The following is a 22078-nucleotide window of genomic DNA, read 5'->3' as shown; positions in this document are numbered from 1 at the left end:
CACACTGTTGTATCGACTTTTAACTTGACGATGTAGCCCACCATAGAAACACCGCTTTCTCTTGTGATCCGGTCAAACTCTGTGTACGCTTCGTATTGTCGATCTCTTTTTCTTCTTTTAAAAACACAGAGTCCAATTTTTCTATTAATGTTTGCATACCATTGTCAGCATTCAAATCATCCGCGGGTATTTCCAGTGCGCTGTTTCTTGTTCAGCCTGTTAGTGACAAGGTAACTGCCAAGGCTTGTTTCTTTTTGTCCAGGTCTGTGACGCGTTTCCAGATTTCAATCTCATTTTTCCAACTTTCATAAGCTGTTTATTCGTCAAACAATGGCGGATTTTTGTAATTCCCAGCAGCAGCCATCCTCCGCTACCAATGTTAAATCAAATCACTACAGCGGTTCTTTTTATTTGTAACACACTTTATTCTCTCCAACACATAACTCCCGAAAAAACAGACAGGGATCCTTTTTTTTATCCCCAAAAAAACCCGCGCTAGTGCACACATTTTCTTACGCATGCGCAGCTCATAAAACATAACTTAACCGTGCTCACCTCCCTCACCATAGTCATCTACAATGACAAAGCACATATGAGATAAATTACATCAGTATGTTACAACCAGTTATGATCTATTACTGAACAGATGCCGAACTGTTTTGACACCCTTATGGTGTACATCAGGAAAAGAGTTACTTCAATTCTGAAAATGCAGCTTCATGCAGTTTATTCAGTAATACATTTAAATAGATTTGTCTTTTTTTATTCTGAGTCAACACATAGACATAATCATATAATAATTTTCAATGTGTAGATATGAATAAAATCACATCCCTGCAAATGTCTGTGTGATATTGCCGAGTAGAGAATCATTTACCTCAGTGTCTCCAGTTCACAGTGTTGACTCTTCAGTCCATCAGAGAGAAGCTTCACTCCTGAATCCTGCAGGTCATTGTTACTCAGGTCCAGCTCTCTCAGGACACAGTTTGACGACTGAAGAACTGAAGACAAACTCTCACAGGACTGAACAGTGAGATTACACATGACCAATCTGAGAAAGAGCACACATTACTAAAAACCACACTGTTAAGCTGCGGTCTCACTGGGCTTTTCCTCCCATAGACTTCCATTCATACGCACGCGAATGCGGAAATGCAGGGTCATGCGTCGAGTTTCGCAGGTTCTGCAGTGCAAAGTTCAAGCTTGGTGAACTATAACCTGTGAAATCGCATCACTTGACTTTATGAGACCAATTGAGGATCAAAACACGACCTCTCTGGGCAGAAATTTAAAACAGAGCAATCGCTCGCTTTTTTAAATGTCTAATAAGCATGTTTAATCCCGCCCCTATTCACAGCGCCGTACGACAGAATTTAGCACACACACAGCCCAGTGTGACCGCAGCTTTAATGTGATCTGTCTGATGTAACAAAACAAAAACGCAATCAATCAAGCAATCAATCAATTAATCAATCAATCAGGTGTTTAAACTCAGACCTCAGTGTCTCCAGTTTACATTGTTGACTCTTCAGTCCATCAGAGAGAAGCTTCACTCCTGAATCCTGCAGGTCATTGTTACTCAGCTCCAGCTCTCTCAGGACACAGTTTGAAGATTGTAGAGCTGAAGACAAACTCTCACAGGCCCGAACAGTGAGTTTACAGCCCTGTAGCCTGTGTAGAGGACAAACACAATATGTATGTGTTCATCTGGTGTGTTTAATAGTCTGAAGCACATCTGACTGTAGTGACTGGTTTAACTTCACCAATTAGTGAGCACATCTGGTGATTTGAGCTTTTAATAGGATTTAGGTTTATGCAACAAAAGTAAATGGCTTCCTTCAGATGTCTGAATAGATGAAGAAATATTTTTATCAAAAGACGAGAAGATCCTACACAAAGGTCCACAGATGACAGACAATAAAACACATGAACAAACTAAATAATAATAATTTCCTTTAGCACATTTAAAAGCTGCATATCAACAGACAAATAAAAGCAAACAGAGATACAGAAATATAGAAAATAAATACATCTATTTAGAAGTGCCAGTGATAAGGACTGCCTCACCTGTGAATGCAAAATTTAAGGACACATTATATCTCTGTGCTCCAGCTGTTTATCCTGATCCACACGATCTGCCCTGGTTTACTGTCCAGTTGTCCCTGCCTTGGCTTTGTCCTCCTTCCTGTTCACCTGTCTGTCAGTTTCCCCCTCACCATCTGTCCTGTACCCTGTCATGGTTTCATTTACCTGCCTCTCCCCCATTACCCTTGTCCACTGTAGCACCTCCAGCTTGCTGAACTCACTCTTGTTTTGTGTTTTCCTCTGAGGATCATCTAGAATCTTCTCCTATAAGGGAGCTATGTCATGGTCCTGGTTGTCCTGTCCTTGTACTGTTGTATTATCCTTGTATTCTCTGTGTTCACTTCAGTTTTCCCCTTGTTAGTTGCCCAGTTACTCTTCACCCCTGTTAAATTACTAGCTTCTGTGTGTTTAAGCTCCTCTGTTTCAGTCATTATGTGTTGATCAGAGTTTGCTGTATGTGTGTATGTTTCTCTTGTCTGTGTTTTCTGGTCTTCAGCTCTGTCATTTTCTTTGTGTATGGATTTTATTTAACATTAGAACTGCACCTAGATCCACCTCTTACATTTGCTTTGCCTGCCTGCATGATTAGAGGAAGATATGATAAAGAAGAGGGCGGCACTGTGGTTCAGTGGTTAGCACTTTCGCCTAACAACAAGAAGGTCGCTGGTTTGAGTCCCAGCTCCAGTTTTCCCCACAGCGCGAATACATACAGTATAGGTGAATTGGGTAAACAAAACTGACGATAGTGTATCAGTGTGTATGAGTGTGTGTCTGTGTCTGAGTGCGTTTACATGGACACAGAGTTGGGCAAGTTACTTGAAAAATGTACTGAGCTAAGCTATTAGCTACTCTACTTAAAATGTAGCTTAACTACACTAAAAGCTACCCACTAGGAAATGTAGCAACCTAAGTTAAAAGCTACTTGGCAAAAGAGGCTTAGCTACATCTAAACTATTTTTGCAATTTTCATTTTTAAATCAAAGCAACTTAAATCCAAGTCAATCACATCTTAGTGATCAATAAAACTGTTAATGAAACATATGAGGCAGAATAGTTCAGTTCAGTTATTCACTGTAAATAATATGCTGTACTAAACAGAGACACATTATAGTATATAACAGCTAAAACAAACAATCCAATAACACCAGGTGTTACTCATTTAAAATACTATAGTCATTAATAGTAAAGGGAAACATATATATATACACACACACTAAATTATTTTTATTTTTTGAGCACAGCATCAGGAATTAAGGTATTGCATCTTAACATGTACTCCTGGAGGTATGGTCATGAGGAAATAACTCCTCTCCCTCAGTCATCTTTCCATCAAGCAAGTTTCACCAGAGGTGGCAGTAATGCACCAAAACCTTTGTTGTCGAACACCGTAAAACAGGAAGAAGAAGAAGAAATCATCATTCTCGCCATCATATGGATTTACTTTCATCGGCTAGACACTGGCCTCACAGCTCCGTGAGTGTCGGTGCCGTCACTTATTGATCTGTGATCGGTAAATGTAGCTTGTGTGGACGCTACTGCGCTACTTTACTAATAAAATAGCTTTGCTACTGAAAAGCTATTTGATTTAAAAGTAAGCTACTTTTACATTGATTTTTACATTTGATTTGAAAGTAGCGACGCTACCGCCACGCTACTGAGAAATGTAGTTAAGTTCAAGTAGTGACGCTACTGCCCAACACTGCATGGATACCAATAATTTGATTTTAATGTGATTAAGACAATACTGTGATTAAGAATTAACCATATAAACAGTGTTTTTTGATTAACTTTATCCGATTAAGGATAATCAAACTAAAGTGAAATCGAATTAAGACGTGTGGAGTATGCTGATTTTAGTCGCATTTTTAAAGTGCAGTACAGACATGTAAACACATTAAATGAACTATTACCGTCATGTAGGACTTATCGGCGCGTTTCGAACAGGATAGTCTATACACACACACACAGCTGTTTGACACTCTGCACCTACAGAGTCAGTACAGACCACAGACGGCTGCAACATGAAATGCGGAGGTTTTTTCTTTCGTTCAGCATGCGGTATGAACTTCCATTAAAACAACACTCTTCCAGCAGTTCATAGATGCATCTAATATCTCTTTTGTCACAGGGGGCATGCAGGAAATGCTCCAGAATGAAAGTGAAAGTGCCAAACTGTACGTAAAGTCGATAAATTAAAAATAAAACACCTGAAATTACAGGAAACCCTGGAAAAAATGCGGATAGTGTGGTGACTTGATGACAATAATTGAATTATGTGCAACATGAAAGCAACTTATAATTCAAAAAGCAGCTCATGTAAACACCTTAATCTTATTATTGTCTTAATTAGATTAAGGCAAATAACGTCCTGGTTACGTACGTTCCCCGAATAGGGAACGGAGACGTGTGTCTGTATTAAACAGACTTTTGGGAGTGCTTTAGATGACCAATCACTTCTGAAGATAAGAAAACGGGCCAATGAAATGCCAACTGAATTGGCGGAGCTTAGCTCCACAGCTGAAACTGATGAGCCAATTAGGGCTATATCAGTCGGCTGCTGGAGCCAGCTCATCAGAATTTGCCTGCTGAAGAGCCGATCGCTCAGCTCCCAGCTGGAGACTCAGGTGCTGTGGCAGTGGAGACACACGTCTCCGTTCCCTATTCGGGGAACGTGGGTTACGTACGTAACCAGGACGTTCCCCTTCATATGGGAACTTCTACGTGTGTCTGTATTAAACAGACTTTTGGGAGACTGTATGGAAAGCGCCACAGCAGCTAAGCCTGTCGCGCTCCTGATGTGTAGTTTGCCAAGCCAAAGCGTGAGCGCACTGACATCACCAAGAGCGCAACCTTCCAACGTCCCCTAGGCCCAACATATTACCATTACATGGGAATAAAAGTTTTAAAACGGGGGTCGTAAGTGTGCTTTTACCTAGCTAATATAGACTAGGGATTTTTGGAAATACGACAGTACGTTGGGAAGCGTGCCAGTCCCCGAAGGGGGAGGACGCAGCGGAGACCACCTGCTACCCTAAAAGGGGAGACCTGATGGTAAGGAGACATATGGACTAGCCCTAATAAGGGGGAGTGCTACATATGATAAGCTGGTTAGCGGTTTAGGGAAGACACGGGACCGTCTAATAAGGGCGAACACACCGTGGTAATAATGCATATGACATCACCAAATGGGGATGCACATAGCTGGCACCGATCCTCAATATGCGTGTAGACCTAATGGGCATACCAACCGCACACTGAGCCATGCACTCGACTCCTCCGCTGAGTCGATGCTGGGGGCCTCGGAGGAATTCTCTAGGGTTCGCCTGGAAAGGGAAACTTACTAGTAGAATAGGAAAAAGCGCACGCATCTCCGGTTTAGGGAGCCTGGCGCAGCAAGCGTTTGTGACACCGAGCTTAATTCTCCCCCGATTGACTGGGATTACCCAATAACCGGGAGAAAACTGGCTCCACTCGGAGGTTATAGAACCTCGCAAATGTGTTAGGTGTCGCCCAACCTGCAGCTCTGCAGATATCTGTGAGAGAGGCGCCGCGTGCTAACGCCCATGAGGTAACCTTGGGCACATAGCCAGGTCGGGGTCTCAGGACAACGTGAGAGTAACCCGGCCCGAATTCAAGGCACGATTCGCTGACCGAAAATGCCTCCAGATCCCCAACTCTCTTGAATGACGCCAATGCGATCAGCAGAGCTGTCTTAAATGACAGAAATCTAAGGGATACCGAATCGAGTGGCTCGAACGGATCTCTCTGCAGACCTGCCAGGACTATAGAGAGGTCCCAAGAGGGCATGAGAGGGGGGCGGGACGGATTTAATCGTCGCGCGCCTCTGAGGAATCGGATGATTAGATCATGCTTCCCGAGCGTGTTGCCATCCACCGCGTCATGATGAGCGGAGATCGCAGCCACGTAAACCTTGAGTGTGGAGGGTGACAGCCTACGCTCCAGCTTATCCTGAAGGAAGGATAACACAATGCTAATCTGGCTTCGCCTTCTTCACCCCCACGTAACACCCATCAAAGCGGCCCGGCCGAGGTTCTGGGGGACAAGCCATCTCCAGTCCCACGGCCGAAGCAGCCCGGAATAACACGGCTAACATGTCCTACTCCAGATCCGGAACCTCACTGACAACCCCGGAGGGTGGCAGGGGGTCCGGATCTTCATCAGAGCATGTCAGCCCGCCCTCCGATGCAGCGATGGACATCACGTCCCCGGTGTCATCTAATGAGAGCGCGGCCAACCCAGAGGATGGACCAGTGCTAACACTCGAAGCAGAAACAGAGCGCACTGACGAGGAGCGAGGGGTCCGCGGGCCCGAAGGCGACGGATTAGCCCCCACTGTAACCCTCAGGCCTGCCCGAGTGCTAACCGCTTGGCGGGGAGCAGCAGGGGTGACTTGCCCTAATAAAAGAGCTCGCCGCGACCTCAGTTGCGCAACAGTCAAGCCATCGCAATGCGGGCAAGAACTGTCCGCGAGCACCGCATCAACATGTTGGACCCCCAAGCATGTGACGCAGTACTCGTGCCTGTCATCCGGGGAGAGGAAACCACCGCATCCAGAAACGCACGGTCAAAACGACATCTTTAAAAAGACGTGCTGCACGACCGTGTGCTCTCTTAGGGAATTCTGCTCTTTTAACAAACTGCTCTTTCAGGTCACCAGCGAAACGCCAAGGGGACGGGAAACCCAGCTCGACCGCCGCTAGAACGTCTTCCCTCGCACTGGTGAGAATAATGCTTTCTTTCAAAGTTGGAAGTCAGCTCAGCAGAAGGTTTCTTCAGTCTCAGATCGGGTCTGAAGCAACAATTCTGATGAGCTGGCTCCAGCAGCCGACTGATATAGCCCTAATTGGCTCATCAGTTTCAGCTGTGGAGCTAAGCTCCGCCAATTCAATTGGTATTTCATTGGCCCGTTTTCTTATCTTCAGAAGTGATTGGTCGTCTAAAGCACTCCCAAAAGTCTGTTTAATACAGACACACGTAGAAGTTCCCATATGAAGGGGAACTCCATTACTGATGTCCATGTAAACGTAGTCAGTGTTACCTGATAATTATCAACATAGAGATGGGTCAAAGACAGAATGGAGAAAACAACATCAGTGTGATCATTCCACTCTTACCAGAAAGGACTTTTAAGGTGCTGTATCATTTTATAGCTGACTTGTGTGCAATTTCTGCTAATAGACCATGTAGTTTACTGGCTTATTTGCTGCTTCTTAAGAGATAGTTCTCCTGAACATTTACTTAACCATAAGTGGTTCCAAACCTTGATGATCTTTTTATTCTGCTTAAAAGAAAAAAGTTTTTTATGACAGCTGAAAACCATTAGCCATTGACCTACATGGTATGAAAAACAACTGGTGTGCAAGAAAATAGTTACAGGCTTCAGTCTACAGGCATCTTCTTTTATGTTTAACAGAAGAAATAAAGTTTGAGAAAGGTTTATAACCCCTTGAGGGTGAGTAAAAATTTGTACATTTATTTTTTGGGTAAACTATCCTTAAACAACCACTGCCAAAACATGAATCTAAACGGTTATAAAAAAAACACTAAAATATTAAATAAGAAACAATTATTAATGTATTTTCAAGTGCAGATGATATCACTATTGTGCATGTTCATTAACATGATATACTATATTATTTAATTTGAGAAAGAAGCACTTTGACTTACTGAGCTCTTTTGGAGGATTTGATGACTGCTGATAGTCTGATGAGACACTCGTCTGATCTCTGGAATTTCTGAAGCTCAAACTCCTCCAGCTCCTCCTCTGAGGTCAACAACACAAAGACCAGAGCAGACCACTGGGCAGGTGAAAGGTCAGCAGGTGACAGACTTCCTCTACTGAGGTGAGACTGAATCTCTTTCAGCAGAGTTTGGTCGCTCAGTTCATTCAGACAGTAGAACAGATTGATGGATCTCTCTGGAGACAGATTGCCTTCAAGTTTCTTCTTGATGTACGCAATTATTTTCTTTTTGCTCTGGTCTCTGTCATCCTGCCGTGTCAACAGGCCTTGTAAGAGTTGTCGATTGGACTGGAGTGACAGACCGAGAAGGAAGCGAAGGTAAAGGTCCAGATGTCCATTCTCACTTTTCAGAGCCTTGTCCACTGCAGTCTTCAGCAAAACAATCATGGACACATTTCTGTTTTTTTCTGCTCGTTTCCTGTTGATGTCTAGAAACAGATGTTGATAAAGGGCTGCAATGAACTCTTGAATGCTTAAGTGAAGAAAGCAGTACATGGTACTAAGAATGATTCCCGTCTCCTCAAAGATCTGGGTACACATGCCTGAGTACACCGATGCCTTATAGACGTCAATGCCACAGTCTTTCAGATCGCTCTCATAGAAGATCACATTGTTTCTTTCCAGCTGCTGGAAGGCCAGTTTCCCCAGTGAAAGGATGAGGTTTGGATCCCAGGAGACATCTGGTGTGTTTTCTCCATCATACTTTCTTCTGCTCTGCTGGATCTGAAAGTGGAAAAAGTGTGTGTACATCTGTGTCAGAGTCGTGGGTGATTCCTGCAGTGTTTCGGCGTTAGCCCTGTGTTTCAGTTTTAATATGTTCTGGAGAACAGTGGCTGAAATCCAGCAGAAGACTGGGATGTGGCACATAATAAAGAGACTCTTTGACTGTTTAATGTGATCAATGATTTCTCTGGCCTGATTCTGATCTGTGAGTCTCTTTCTGAAGTACTCCTCCTTTTGGGCATCATTGAATCCTCGTATCTCTGTCAGCCGGTCGATACAGTCAGCAGGAATCTTACTGGCAGCTGCTGGTCTGCTGGTGATCCAGATGAGAGCAGAAGGAAGCAGATTTCCCTTGATGAGGTTCGTCAGGAGAACATCCAGTGAGACTGCTGAAGATACATCACGACACGTCTCATTACCAGCAAAGTTCAGAGGAAGACGACATTCATCCAATCCATCAAGGATGAACAGGACTTTGAATCGTGTGCTTCTTGTAAGGTCCAGTCCTTTAGTCTCTGGGAAAAACTGAGTTATGAGGTCTTTTAAACTTTGTCTTTCTTTCTCCTTTAAGTTGATCTCTCTGAATGGAAGAGGAAATATGAAGCTGATGTCTTGATTTTCTCTTCCTTCAGCCCAATCCAGAACAAACTTTTGCACAGAGACTGATTTCCCAATGCCAGCAACTCCTTTTGTCAGGACAGTTCTGATCTGCTCGTCTTGTTCAGGTGCTTCAAACAAATGTTTGCATTCAACCTGTATCTCTAGTGACTGATGACGTCTGGAAGCAGCTTCAATCTGTCTGATCTCATGTTCAGTGTTGACCTGTTCACTCGCACCCTGAGTGATATAGAGATCTGTGTAGATGTTATTCAGAAGGGTGGAGTCTCCTTGCTGAGCAATTCCTTCAAACACACTTTGATATTTCTTCTTCAGGCTACATTTAAGCTGATTGATGAAGAACAGCTCATCTAAACACAGGAGCAAAGAAACAGAAAGGTTTAGTCTTGAATTGGTGAGTGACAGTCTGACAGATGGCCATGAGTAGGGCCAGACAGAATTTCCTAGTGGTGTAACAGATCAAAGAACTCTGAACAAATCTCAGGGTTCAGATCACTTTATGGTTTTTTAGTCACAGATTGGGCCATTTTTCGGATCGGCCAAAAAGAAGAGGAGACGAATGTTATTTGCTTTCCATTTATTACAGAAACAGCACTGCAGGACACCTTTGGCTTTAAGAAACAGAACTAATAAAGTGTAATATTATTAACAATAAAATAAAGAAATAATCAGCTGAATAAAAATAAATATTAAAATATTCATTGCTGTGAAAAATTCACTGTTACTGCTACTGTTGCTGATAATGCTGAATTTAGAAATCTAACATTATCATCTGTACAGCCCATATTTATTTGTAGTCTCATTTTCAAAAAAATGATTCAGTTATTCACTCATAAATCTTCGTTTTATTGCTAGATGATTTTTTGCTGCCTACAAGTTTAATTTCCGAGCATATGATGGTGATTTTAATCTTCAACATAAACATCAGTGATTTTATCTGAACTATAAACTGTTCTCCCAGTACTTCTGTGTTATTTGACTGTTTGTAACTTCATTTTGCATTTTCAGATTTGAATGCAGCGATTGGAAGGATTAATAATCATATGCAAATCACCATAATTTATATAGATCTCTCAACAATCGTTACAAATTTAATCCGCAGGTCACGTGTCTTCCTAACCATGGGTTGTGATCCATTCGAATCATGGATCAACCGTGATCCGTTACACGCCTAGAATTTTCAGACATTTTTTGCCATTTCTGTTGAGAATTTTGTAAACAATCTGCAGATAACTGTGGAAAGATTTAGGGAATATCATAACTAAAAACTTAATATACGAAATAAAAAAAAAACACCTTTTTAACTTTAATAATAATATTTAATGTTTACAATACAAATCCAATTAGACTTACTTAATTGGTAAACAAAGCACAAGTCTCATATAATATATCTACTAAAGGACAGAAAATATGACTTTACAAACTGTACTGTAAATAAATCATGAACATTTTCATATTAGTCAACAATATTACTGAAATTAACAAACTGAATGAATATAAATGTACACACATTTACACAGTAAATAAATAAACTCAATGATGGACTAAAAATCTTTGGAAATCTGCAGGTTTTGTGTAGGTCTAGCCATGAGTCTCTTACCCTCAAGAGTATCAGCAGCTTGATCTTGCTTCATCTCTCTCAGGAAGAAGAGTGTGAGATCAAGAGCTGCTTCTGTGATTCTGCTTCTGTTCTCATTAAACTCCTTTACAAACTCTTGACTGTTTTCTTCCTGTAAGATTTTCTTAAATTTCTCCAGTTCATTCTTCAGAAATCTGAACATTTTACTCTCAAGATTCTATGAGTGAAGAAAAGAGAACAACAACAACAACAATATTTATCCAAAAGATTCATTCACACACAGTTGTACACTCACAAACTACTCAATAAATGAAAATACATTATAATACATGATACTACGAGTCTGTTAAATGCTTGATTCTGATTAGCTGATGAACATTCAAAGGTTATTTTCAGATAAACACACAGTTAAAGTAGATCCAGGCAGGTTTTGAGCACATTACACTAAAGGGGGTCGCACACCGGATACGCAATGCAGCACACACGTGACAGCTGGTAGTATCACACACCAGACGTGTGTTTGAAATGTTCACATGTTATTAAAAATGAAATTTCACAGCTACAAAAGACAACAGTCATTGGATAAGATGTTTAAGAGACTAGTCCTACACACAGGAGCAGTTTGAGAACAAATACCTGACAAATGTCTGAAACACAACATCTGAACGGCTGTGGAAACCAGAGTCTAATAACATCTAAACAAAGACATCTCTGCTAAATTTGGACTGTCAGTGAAAACCTAATAGGCGTCTAAGATTAGCCCTAATCTAGACTAGTCATCAAATACACATGAATGAACACATATGTCAAAAGTTTTGCTAATTTACTGTCTTTGTTGCTATTTTTAGCGGCTTTGCAGACTTTCCCAGTAACAAGATGTCAAAAAAGTGACAAATTAAAAAAAAAAAGTTTTAAGTCACTGGAGATTTTGGAGACTTTGATGTGTGTCTGTACCAAGTGTGTCACATGCCTGCATTTGAGTAAAGTCCCGGCCATTAGATCACCCCCTGGGGGCTGGCTGCCTCCTCCGTTTACTGAAAGAGACTTGAGCCCAAATAAAAAAATTCTTTACACTTGCAATAAAATTTCCTGAAATATGGTTCTGGTCACTTAAGGCACTGGTTATGCTGATACAGTTGCAGATCTTCATTTCTGTAAACAGAGTGTTTTTAGCTCATAGCTGAGTCTAAACTAAAGACCGTTTATTTATGCAGACCAACATGTATTGTTTTTATTAAATTATAACAGCTAACATCACACAGTTTTTTAATAAATCATTATTACATGTTTTTAAATGTAAGTGCTTATATTTATATTAGTGAGTCTTTGTTACAGTGCAGATCCGGGTGGTCAAGTGAGAAGTTCAGGGGGCGTGGTTGATTTGACGCAGAAGCTTTTGATTGGAAGCTTGATTCTGTGGCTCCGCCTCTGGCTCCATCAGGCAGTTCTTCTGCGCATGCCCAGGCTCCAATTTCAGCAGTGTTTTCTGACAGTTTGTACCCGTCACGAGGCGTTTTGCCTTCAAAGCATTCAATGGGAAAAGGCGATGTTGCGTCGTCCTTATTTTATACAGTCATTGGTCTGTACTGTACCGTTCCTGCTCTTCTCAATGAGCAGGGATTTCCACCCATTTCCAAATACCAACTGCAAATTATTTAGCAACTTTATTTCAAAACAGCTTCAGAAGCAAAGTCTCATGAGCTATTCTACACCATTTTGTAGTATTAATAGTGTAAGTAGTGCATTCACATTGAAACTCTAACAATAATAAGTGCACTTTAATTACCCGGATGATGCACTCATTCAACTGGTAAACAGAAGTGTGTAATGATGGACACTTCACGCACTCAACAGCTGCTGCTTTGCTCATGTCGCGAAAGGGGCAGACATACTGTTGAGTTACTTTATTTTGGATAGTGAAAGCAAAATTCTCCCACGAGAGTGATTATAGCGCGTCCTGATGGTGAATGCAATTCTACTCATGGCAGGTATTATTTGGTAGCTTGGTAGTCACAGAGATATAAAGTGTAGTGAATTCCCCTGCAGATGTCTCTGGACCACGATCACAACATTTTGGGAGGAGTCCGATTTTTCATGGCTTATCAATCCTTATCACATGGCTATATAAGCAGCCGCCATTGCACAGTGTCAGCTGGGTTTTTTTCCGATTCAGATATGCAAATGTATGCATACGTCACCTAGTGACATTTAGCAACTTTGAGCAGAGCTATCTGTTTCTACTCTGCTGTTTGTCATCTCCAGCCTGCATTTCAGAAAGGTGTTAAATAAGGTCCTCCCTCACCTCACATCTCTTGTGTACACGGTAATGTTTAAGGGGGGAATAATATTAAAGGGCACATAGGTTACCCCTTTTTTCATATTTAATATAAGTCTTTTGTGTCCCCAGAATGTGTCTGTAAAGTTTCAGCTCAAAACACCCATCAGATTATTTATTATAGCTGTTTAAAATGTCTATATAATAGCTGGAAAATAGGTTTTGCTGTTTTTTTATACTGGCCCTTTAAGGCTAGTCCTCCCCGCCCACCATTCCCACGTGCCTGTCAGCAATCGCCACCCTCGGCTGCCTCAGGAAGCAGATCTCACATAATGTGTGTGAGAAATCCTACAGTAAGAACTTTAACAATCAGTATTTGATGCATTTTTTTGTGGAGTTGCAACAATGAGTCACACACAATAGCCGCATTTCCACTATCGGGCCAGTGCGAGCCAGGGCTTTAATCGGGCCAAGCCGGGCCAATAGCCCGGGAGGTTGAGAAATGAGGCCGAAATCATGTCGCGTTTCCACTGTCGGGCTAGTTGCTCGCAGCGCGTCACGCAAACACCGCCCCCAGAACGTCCCCCGAATCAAACGTCACACAACCCGTCACACAACCCACCCACTTCAGCGGGAACAAAAAACTCAAATTATAACCACAAACACAACCTGGCATCACTACGAGAGCTGGAAGATGGAGAACACCGAAGTGATTGCTTTTTTACTGTTTGTGGTGTTTGTACTGTTTTTGATGTACTTGATAACGTCCTCATTTCTGCAAATGCCGTCTATTTGCCTCTGAACATTTTCCTCGGCCCAAATGTTCAGAAGAGCCCTGGTGTCCTCAACTGACCAGTACTGTCTGCTATCCATTTTTTCTTCTTCTTAATGAGTTGATCAAGCGTGATAGCAAAACAAATGTAAGGGAAGAAAGCATCTTGTCTCCTCTTTACCTGACAGGAAAACTCCGCCTTTGTACGTAACCCCGCCCCGAAGCCCCAGTTGTCCCTCCTTGGCCCAAGGTATTCGGCGGGCCGAAAAAGGCCGGACGCTGGCCCCAAGGAAGCCCCGCTTTGGCCCGATTACGCCCCGGAAGTGATAGTGGAAACGCGACTGGCCTTGGCTCGCCCTGGCTCGCTCGCTTTAGGCGCGATAGTGGAAACGCGGCTATTGTCATTACAAAGTTCACGCATACACACAGCAAGGACACAAACACATAGCGTAGACACATACACACACAAACGTAGCGCAGACATACACACACACTCACACATAGCTCAGACACGCAGACACACACACACACACACACAGAGAGAGAGAGAGAGAGCGTTAAGCTTTGCACTCGTTTTGCACGCATATGTGACATGATACTGGTAATCTCCACTGCTGTATGAATATCTCTTATATTAATGTACAAAATAAACCTGATTTAACGTCCACAAACCGCGATTGAAGCGTCTTCCTTTATAATTGTTCTGACACGCGGCTGTGCTGATGAAGTGAATCGCTGTAATTCATTACACACATGCTCTGTTTTAAACCATTTTAAACTTGTGAAACTCACTCTTGGTCACGTTTGTTGATGATTGATGATCCTAGCGAACTGAACACACCTTTTATTCCCGGCTGCTTTGTGCTCGTCCTCTCTTGTTGATATGATTATACACGTGACTACCGGACATGTTAATGTGTGCAGCTGCCAATCAATATTGGTGGGCGGGGGGACCGCACACCTACGTAAAGTTGCGGTCGATCTAAAAAACCGCTCCAATTGGTCCATCGATTTTTTATGTTGTTAAATTTGAAAAAAATGGACTGAGTGTGTTTATTTCACCCCAATATGACAGTTTATACACTATACTTACACACATTTCTGTCCAAACAGTTTGAAAAGTAGATTTTTCACCATAGGTGCCCTTTAAAATATTCAATATGCGAGACATATTAAAATGTAATATTTGCTGCATCACCCAGCCCTACTCATGATTAATGTACATTCATTATTATATTCATGTATAATATTACATCTCATTATTTGTCACCATTTTAAAGCATAGTTCTGTATGGCTCAAAATAAGCTGCTAAATGAATAAATTAGATTATGACGAATTATGAAGATCCTGCTTATGCTTTAATTAGATTAGATTAGATTCAACTTTATAGTCATTACACATGTCATCAAGATGGCGCCGCGGATGGCCGCTTCGGTGTGGGGCTCTCCAGTGTTTGCACTGTTTTTGTTAGTCTGTCCTGTTTTATGTTTATCAAACACGATCAGTTACACCAGGGACGAGCTGCTGAACATTCAGCAGTGCACACCAACTAATCAAGAACTGGATTTTGATTTTTGTGGCGTTTTGCGGAACATTGTGGTCGGCGGAGCAGCCGCATTGTGGAAACGCTACAAGACGCGCAAGCGTGGGAAGCGAGCCGGCGCGCTCGTCAGGCTAAGACAGCGGGGCTTCAGAACGGCGCTGCCCAGCATCCACCTGGCGAATCTCCGCTCTCTTCCTAACAAAATGGACGAACTACTTCTGCTCACATGCAAAAACAAGAACTTGTTGTTCTGTCCTGTGTTTCACGGAAACCTGGCTAAACGAAGCCATTCCGGACAGCGCATTAAACCTACCGGACTTTCAGCTGTACAGAGCAGATCGCGATACAGAGTCAACGGGCAAAACGCGCGGTGATGGGACATGCTTTTACATCAACAGAAGGTGGTGTACGGATGTAACTGTGTTAAAGAAGATGTGCTGTCCTGATGTGGAAGTGCTTTTCATTAACTGTAAGCCTTTTTATTCACCAAGAGAGTTTTCGTCGTTCATTCTCGTCTGTGTTTACATTCCACCGCAAGCACAAGTGAGTACTGCACTGCAACAGCTGGCTGATCTGATCACAGAGACAGAACAACAACACCCGGACTCTGTTTTTATCATACTTGGGGACTTTAATCAGGCAAAACTCACACATGAGCTGCCTAAATTCAAACAGCACATTACATGCCCCACCAGAGACAATAACAATTTGGACTATTGCTACACCACAATAAAGGATGCATATCGCTCCGTCGCCAGAGCAGCTCTAGGACTCTCCGATCACTGCCTGGTTCATCTTATACCAACTTACAGGCAAAAACTTAAAACTACTAAGCCAGTATTAAGGACTGTCAAGAGATGGACCAACGACCAGTGTTGGGAGTAATGCGTTACAAAAGTAATGTATTACAGTAATGTATTACATTTTCCTGTAACGCAGTAGTGTAAGGCATTACTTATACATTTTCAGTAATATTTTACTCGGTACATGTTCAGTAACGCGTGCGTTACAACAAACTTTTCGCCCGCAAGACATTACCAAATAAAAAATACCGCAAGTAAGTTCTATTTTCTGTTCGTGGTTAGTGAATATATGCGCGTGTTGTCATCAGTATGCATCTGGCTATTGGAACTTTTTTACTTTGAACGCGGAATGATTTCAGCCTCTGAGCTCGAGGTCCGAGGCTAATGGCTCAGCCCGGTTCACAGTAAGGTCAAGCCCTGACGTGCAGCAGAAGAGCTGCAAAATAGATGAGCAGAAGACAGTACATTCGCGAGATGGATGTATGTGCATATGGCGTTATTTCACTGACAACAGTCGTAAGCGCAGTTTTACAAGAGCATATTCATGTAATTCTCTGTTCGTGGACAACTCGACCGCAATTTTTTTTTCGCAGTCGCATGCATTCAAAACACGGCTGCTCACGTGCGAATGATCTGCTCTGGCTCCGTCAGATGATGCAGACTCACATTTTGTGCCTCATGTTTCCTCTTCTTTTCGTGCTTTTGCACTCCAGATCCTCCTGTTCAATTGGTTATCCCAAGAATGTTGATATGGTTTATATATTGCTACAGTATTTATTAGCAATACACGAAACACTAAAAGGTTATGATAAATTCTATAATAAATACTTGTGTTTTTGAGTGTTAGATATACTGCCTATGTTTTAGGCTAGTATTATTTACAATTTGTTAATGAATGCTTCAGCATACTGTAGTATTAAGAATAGTGAACTGATAAAATGAAATACAAAGTGTAGTTTTACTACAGTAAACTGTGGTGAATTGTAGTATAGTATCCTATATTGTAAAAAAAAAAAATTCCGCACTGGGTAATTTGTTTATATTACGCTTGTGTTACCATAGCAACTAGTATTAGCACAACTGATTAATTGAAGTATTTTACTGTAGAACTGTTCAAAACACTGTACATGACGGGGAAAATGTCCTCCACAATCTCATCAGCAATGTGGAAGACAACAGAGACGTGTTCAATTTATTTTAGTTGCCATGATAAAATGGGATTGATAGTGAGATTTATTTGAGGAGTGAATAGTTCAGTAGGCTATAATACCTCATCAAGTTTTCCCCTATTTTTATCGGTTACATTTCTGCTTGCTTGCATTTACTTTTGTTTAAATGTTGTTTTATTTGATTAGTATGGTGCACCTTTTGGATGTTTAATAAATGTTTTTTAAAAATGTATTCTTTGCATTCAACTTCTTTTCTCTGTGTCTTAAGTGTTTGAAATTGGAAATATTTCATCATATAACAAACAACAAAAAAGGTTATAGTGGATTAGATTAAAAATGTTATATGTAAGTCTATTTTAGTATTTTGGTTATTGTTAATAAATAGTGTACAAATATAAATTATATCAAAAAGCATGAAAGGAAGAGGGAACACAAGACACAAATTGTGAGTCTGCATATAATCTCACTGAGCGAGTAGTGTACTGTGAGCGCACAAGAAATTTTGTGCGTGAGCAGTGCATATTTGAGAGAGCATGAGAAAATTTGCACGCGAGCAGCGTATATTTGAGAGCTCACAAGCAGTTTTGTCCACAGAGGAAATCGGTGCACGAGCATTATATTGAGAAAGCTATGTTCATCATGCTCACTTTGTGCATGACAGTTTTGTGTTGTGAACCTGAATTTAAAGTGAATAGAATAATGGCAAGATTAAGAAAAAAATGCATCTCGTCATGGCATTGGAGTTTACATATAGGCCTGTTGTGTCTAATATGAAAATAGCCAAGCTATTCACAGATATTGCCAGGTAATCACTTTACCTTTACCATACTTTCAACAGACTTATCCTTTCTTGCATTGTCTTGAGCCTTCACGTTTTCAAATATATACTATATTGTTAGTAGCCTGGATAGGTCACCGTCGTTCTGCTACATCATATCGCTTTCTACTGGATGTAAAATGCTCTGCAGTACATTTAGTCATTTTAGAATGTTAAGTTCTAATTCTGTAGTTGTTTTGGTGAAAGTAACTAAAAAGTAATATAAGAGTAATGTAACATATTACAATTTTGAGACAGTAATATTGTAAGGTAAGGGATTACTTTTAAATCACAGTAATAAGTAATCTGTAATGTATTACAGTTTGGAAGTAACTTGCACAACACTGCCAACGACACAGAGCAGGTCTTACAAGCCTATTTTGAATGCACTGACTGGAATGTTTTTGAAGCTGCAGCCACAGATCTAGATGAGCTCACAGAGACTGTAACATCATACATCAGTTTCTGTGAGGAGTTATGCATCCCTACCAGGACCTACTTGTCATTTAACAATGATAAACCATGGTTCACACCAAAACTCAGACAGCTTCGTCAGGCCAAAGAGGATGCTTACAGGAGTGGTGACAGGATCCTGTACAATCAGGCCAGGAACACATTGACAAAGGAGATTGGTGTGGCTAAGAAAAGCTATGCCAAAAAGCTGCAAAACCAGTTTTCAGCTAACGACCCTGCATCAGTGTGGAGAGGCTTAAAATATTTCACTAATTACAAGACACCGTCCCCTAGTATCGACAGCAATAAACATATTGCAAACGAGCTGAATATGTTCTACTGTAGGTTTGACACCTATGACCAGACACCTCACAACCGCCCGGACCATCTCCCTACACAGCCATCAACACCACATCAACACAGCCCGGACCATCTCCCTACACAGCCATCAACACCACATCAACACAGCCTGGACCATCTCCCTACACAGCCATCAACACCTCCAGCCATCTTCCTCTCCCCCCCCCCCTGCTCTTCAGATCAGTGAGGATAATGTGCGTCAGATCTTCAGTAAACAGAAGAGAAGGAAAGCACCAGGGCCAGATGGTGTCTCACCAGCCTGTCTGAGAACCTGCGCTGACCAGCTGGCTCCCATTTTCTCACATATCTTTAATAGATCACTGGAACAGCGCAAAGTTCCATCCTGCTTTAAGCACTCCACCATCATCCCAATCCCGAAGAAGCCAAAGATCACAGGACTCAATGACTACAGACCTGTGGCCTTAACATCTGTGGCCATGAAGTCATTCGAAAGACTGGTGCTAGCATATCTGAAGGACATCACTGGACCCCTGCTGGACCCCCTGCAGTTCACCTATAGAGCAAACCGGTCTGTGGATGATGCAGTCAACATGGGACTGCATTATACCCTACAACATCTGGACAAACCAGGGAACTACGCAAGGATTCTGTTTGTGGACTTCAGTTCTGCCTTTAACACCATCGTCCCATCACTGCTTGAGTACAAACTGGCCCAGCTCTCTGTTCCTAGCTCTGTCTGTCAATGGATCACCAGCTTTCTGACAGATAGACAACAGCTAGTCAGAATGGGCAAAATCACATCCGACAGCCACACCATCAGCACTGGTGCCCCCCAGGGATGTGTTCTTTCTCCACTGCTCTTCTCCCTGTACACCAACGACTGCACTTCAAAAGACCCCTCCATCAAACTCATTAAATTTGCAGACGACACTACTGTTATTGGCCTCATCCAAAACGGTGACGAGTCTGCATACAGACAGGAGGTGGAGCGGCTGGCGTTATGGTGCAGATACAACAACCTGGAGCTGAACACGCTAAAAACAGTGGAGATGATAGTGGACTTCAGGAGAAACCCCCCTGCACTCCCCCCACTCACCATCATGAACAGCACTGTGGCTGCAGTAGAGTCATTCAGGTTCCTGGGCACCACCATCTCTCAGGATCTGAAGTGGGACATTCATATAGACTCTATTGTGAAGAAAGCCCAGCAGAGACTCTACTTCTTTCGTCAGCTGAGGAAGTTCAACCTGCCACAGGAGCTACTCGTACAGTTCTACTCAGCTTTCATCCAATCCATCCTCTGCACTTCAATCACCGTCTGGTTCGGCTCAGCTGCCAAACTCGACCTCCGTAGACTACAGCGAATAGTCCGGACTGCTGAACGAATCACTGGCACAACCCTTCCTACACTTCAAGAACTGTACTCTTCCAGAGTGAGTAAAAGGGCTCGCAAAATCACTCTGGACGCCTTACACCCAGCACACTACCTGTTTGAACTGTTACCGTCTGGTCGGCGCTTCAGAGCACCAAGCACAAAAACAGCCAGACACAGGAAAAGTTTCTTTCCTCAGGCTGTCTACCTTATGAACAGTTAAATATTCCCCTACTGTGCAATATATATGTGCAATACTTCTCATACGCACTTGTACACGGCACCTTATATCAATATACAATGCAATACTTTCTACATTCGCACTTGTACACAGCACCTTATAACCTGTATATTTATAACAATCTGTACATACAACTCAACATCCAGGTTTCTTCACTAACCGCATCTGTTTAATGTTCATCATTTAAAAAAAAATTTTTTTTTAATTATTATTATTTTCTTTTTTTCCAGATTTATTTTGTGTTGTCACTTGTCACTTTATGTACACTGGAAGCTTCTGTAGCCAAAACAAATTCCTTGTGTGTGTGAAGCACACTTGGCAATAAAACGGATTCTGATTCTGATGTACAAGTACAAGGCAACAAATTGCAGTTTAGGTCTAACCAGCAGTGCAATAGCAGCAAGTGCAGGATACAGGTATAAGTTATAAAGTGTAGTTATAGAAAAACTATGGTAATATTTACAGATGGATGTACTATGAACATTATATACAGGTTGTATTAGCTATGAACAGATATTTTCAATAAATTAATATATGTACAGGATGATATTAATAATCAGAAGTGTGCAAATAGATAAACATAATTACAAATGTATATGTACAGTGGGTGTGTACATAATTACAAATGTCCATGTGCAGTGGGTACAGTTCAAATAAGTGAATCAGTGCAATGTAGTGCAATGAATATGTGCAAATTTAAATGTGCAAATGTTAAACAGTGCAGTGATTGTGAGGAGTATAAGTTAGAGTAGAGTGGGGGTGATTGGGTGGACAAAATGGATGAGCATCAAACACGAGACTGATGATGAGACTGCCAACAGGGAGGAGATACAGCATCTGGCCACTTGGTGCACTGACAATAATCTGCTCCTTAACACCAACAAGACCAAGGAGCTCATTGTGGACTTCAGGAAGGGACGAACAGGCTCACATGATCCCATCCACATTAATGGGATGGCCGTTGAGCCTGTCTCATCCATCAAGTTCCTGGGGACCCACATCTCAAAGGACCTTTCCTGGACCACCAACACCTCCAGCCTGGTCAAGAAGGCTCACCAGCGCCTATTCTTCTTGAGGCAACTTAAGAAGAACCAGCTTTCATCAGCTGTCTTGGTGAACTTCTACTGCTGCACAATAGAAAGCATCCTGACCAACTGCATCACAGTCTGGTATGGAAGCTGCTCTGTTGCTGAGCGTAAGGCACTGCAGCGGGTGGTGAAAACTGCCCAACGCATCACAGGGACTACACTGCCAGCCATTGAGGACATCCAGAAGAAACACTGTCTGCGCCGAGCACGCAGTATTCTTAAGGACACCTCTCACCCTGCTCACAGACTGTTTTCTCTCCTGCCTTCCGGCAGGCGCTTCAGGCTCCCCCGGACAAAAACCAGCAGACTGAGGAACAGCTTTATCCCCAGAGCTGTCTCCCTTTTGAACTCTGCCCCTCACTGACTCTTTTGCCCCCCAATACACCCCCACACTCCTCTAACTTATACTCCTCACAATCACCGCACTATTTAACATTTGCACATTTAAAGTTAAAC

At 42.1% G+C, this 22078-nt stretch overlaps 1 protein-coding gene across 1 annotated transcript in view; it reads right to left on the bottom strand.

The window, feature by feature from the left end:
• Positions 1-967: 967 nt before the first annotated feature.
• Positions 968-22078, bottom strand: part of LOC130220144 (NLR family CARD domain-containing protein 3-like) — a 35356-nt gene continuing 14245 nt past the window's right edge. The window contains exons 7-9 of the mRNA XM_056452527.1: positions 10789-10984; positions 7774-9538; positions 968-1671 (exon numbers count right to left, since the gene is read on the bottom strand). Coding sequence (XP_056308502.1) covers positions 1470-1671; positions 7774-9538; positions 10789-10984 — 2163 coding nt within the window. The 3' untranslated portion in view covers positions 968-1469. The remainder of the gene's footprint in view (positions 1672-7773; positions 9539-10788; positions 10985-22078) is intronic.

The sequence above is a fragment of the Danio aesculapii genome, unplaced genomic scaffold, assembly GCF_903798145.1.
Source record: "Danio aesculapii unplaced genomic scaffold, fDanAes4.1, whole genome shotgun sequence".
NCBI classification, from domain to species: Eukaryota; Metazoa; Chordata; class Actinopteri; order Cypriniformes; family Danionidae; genus Danio; species Danio aesculapii.
Note: the sequence above shows the minus strand (reverse complement) of the source record. Positions and strands in the feature narration are given on the sequence as shown.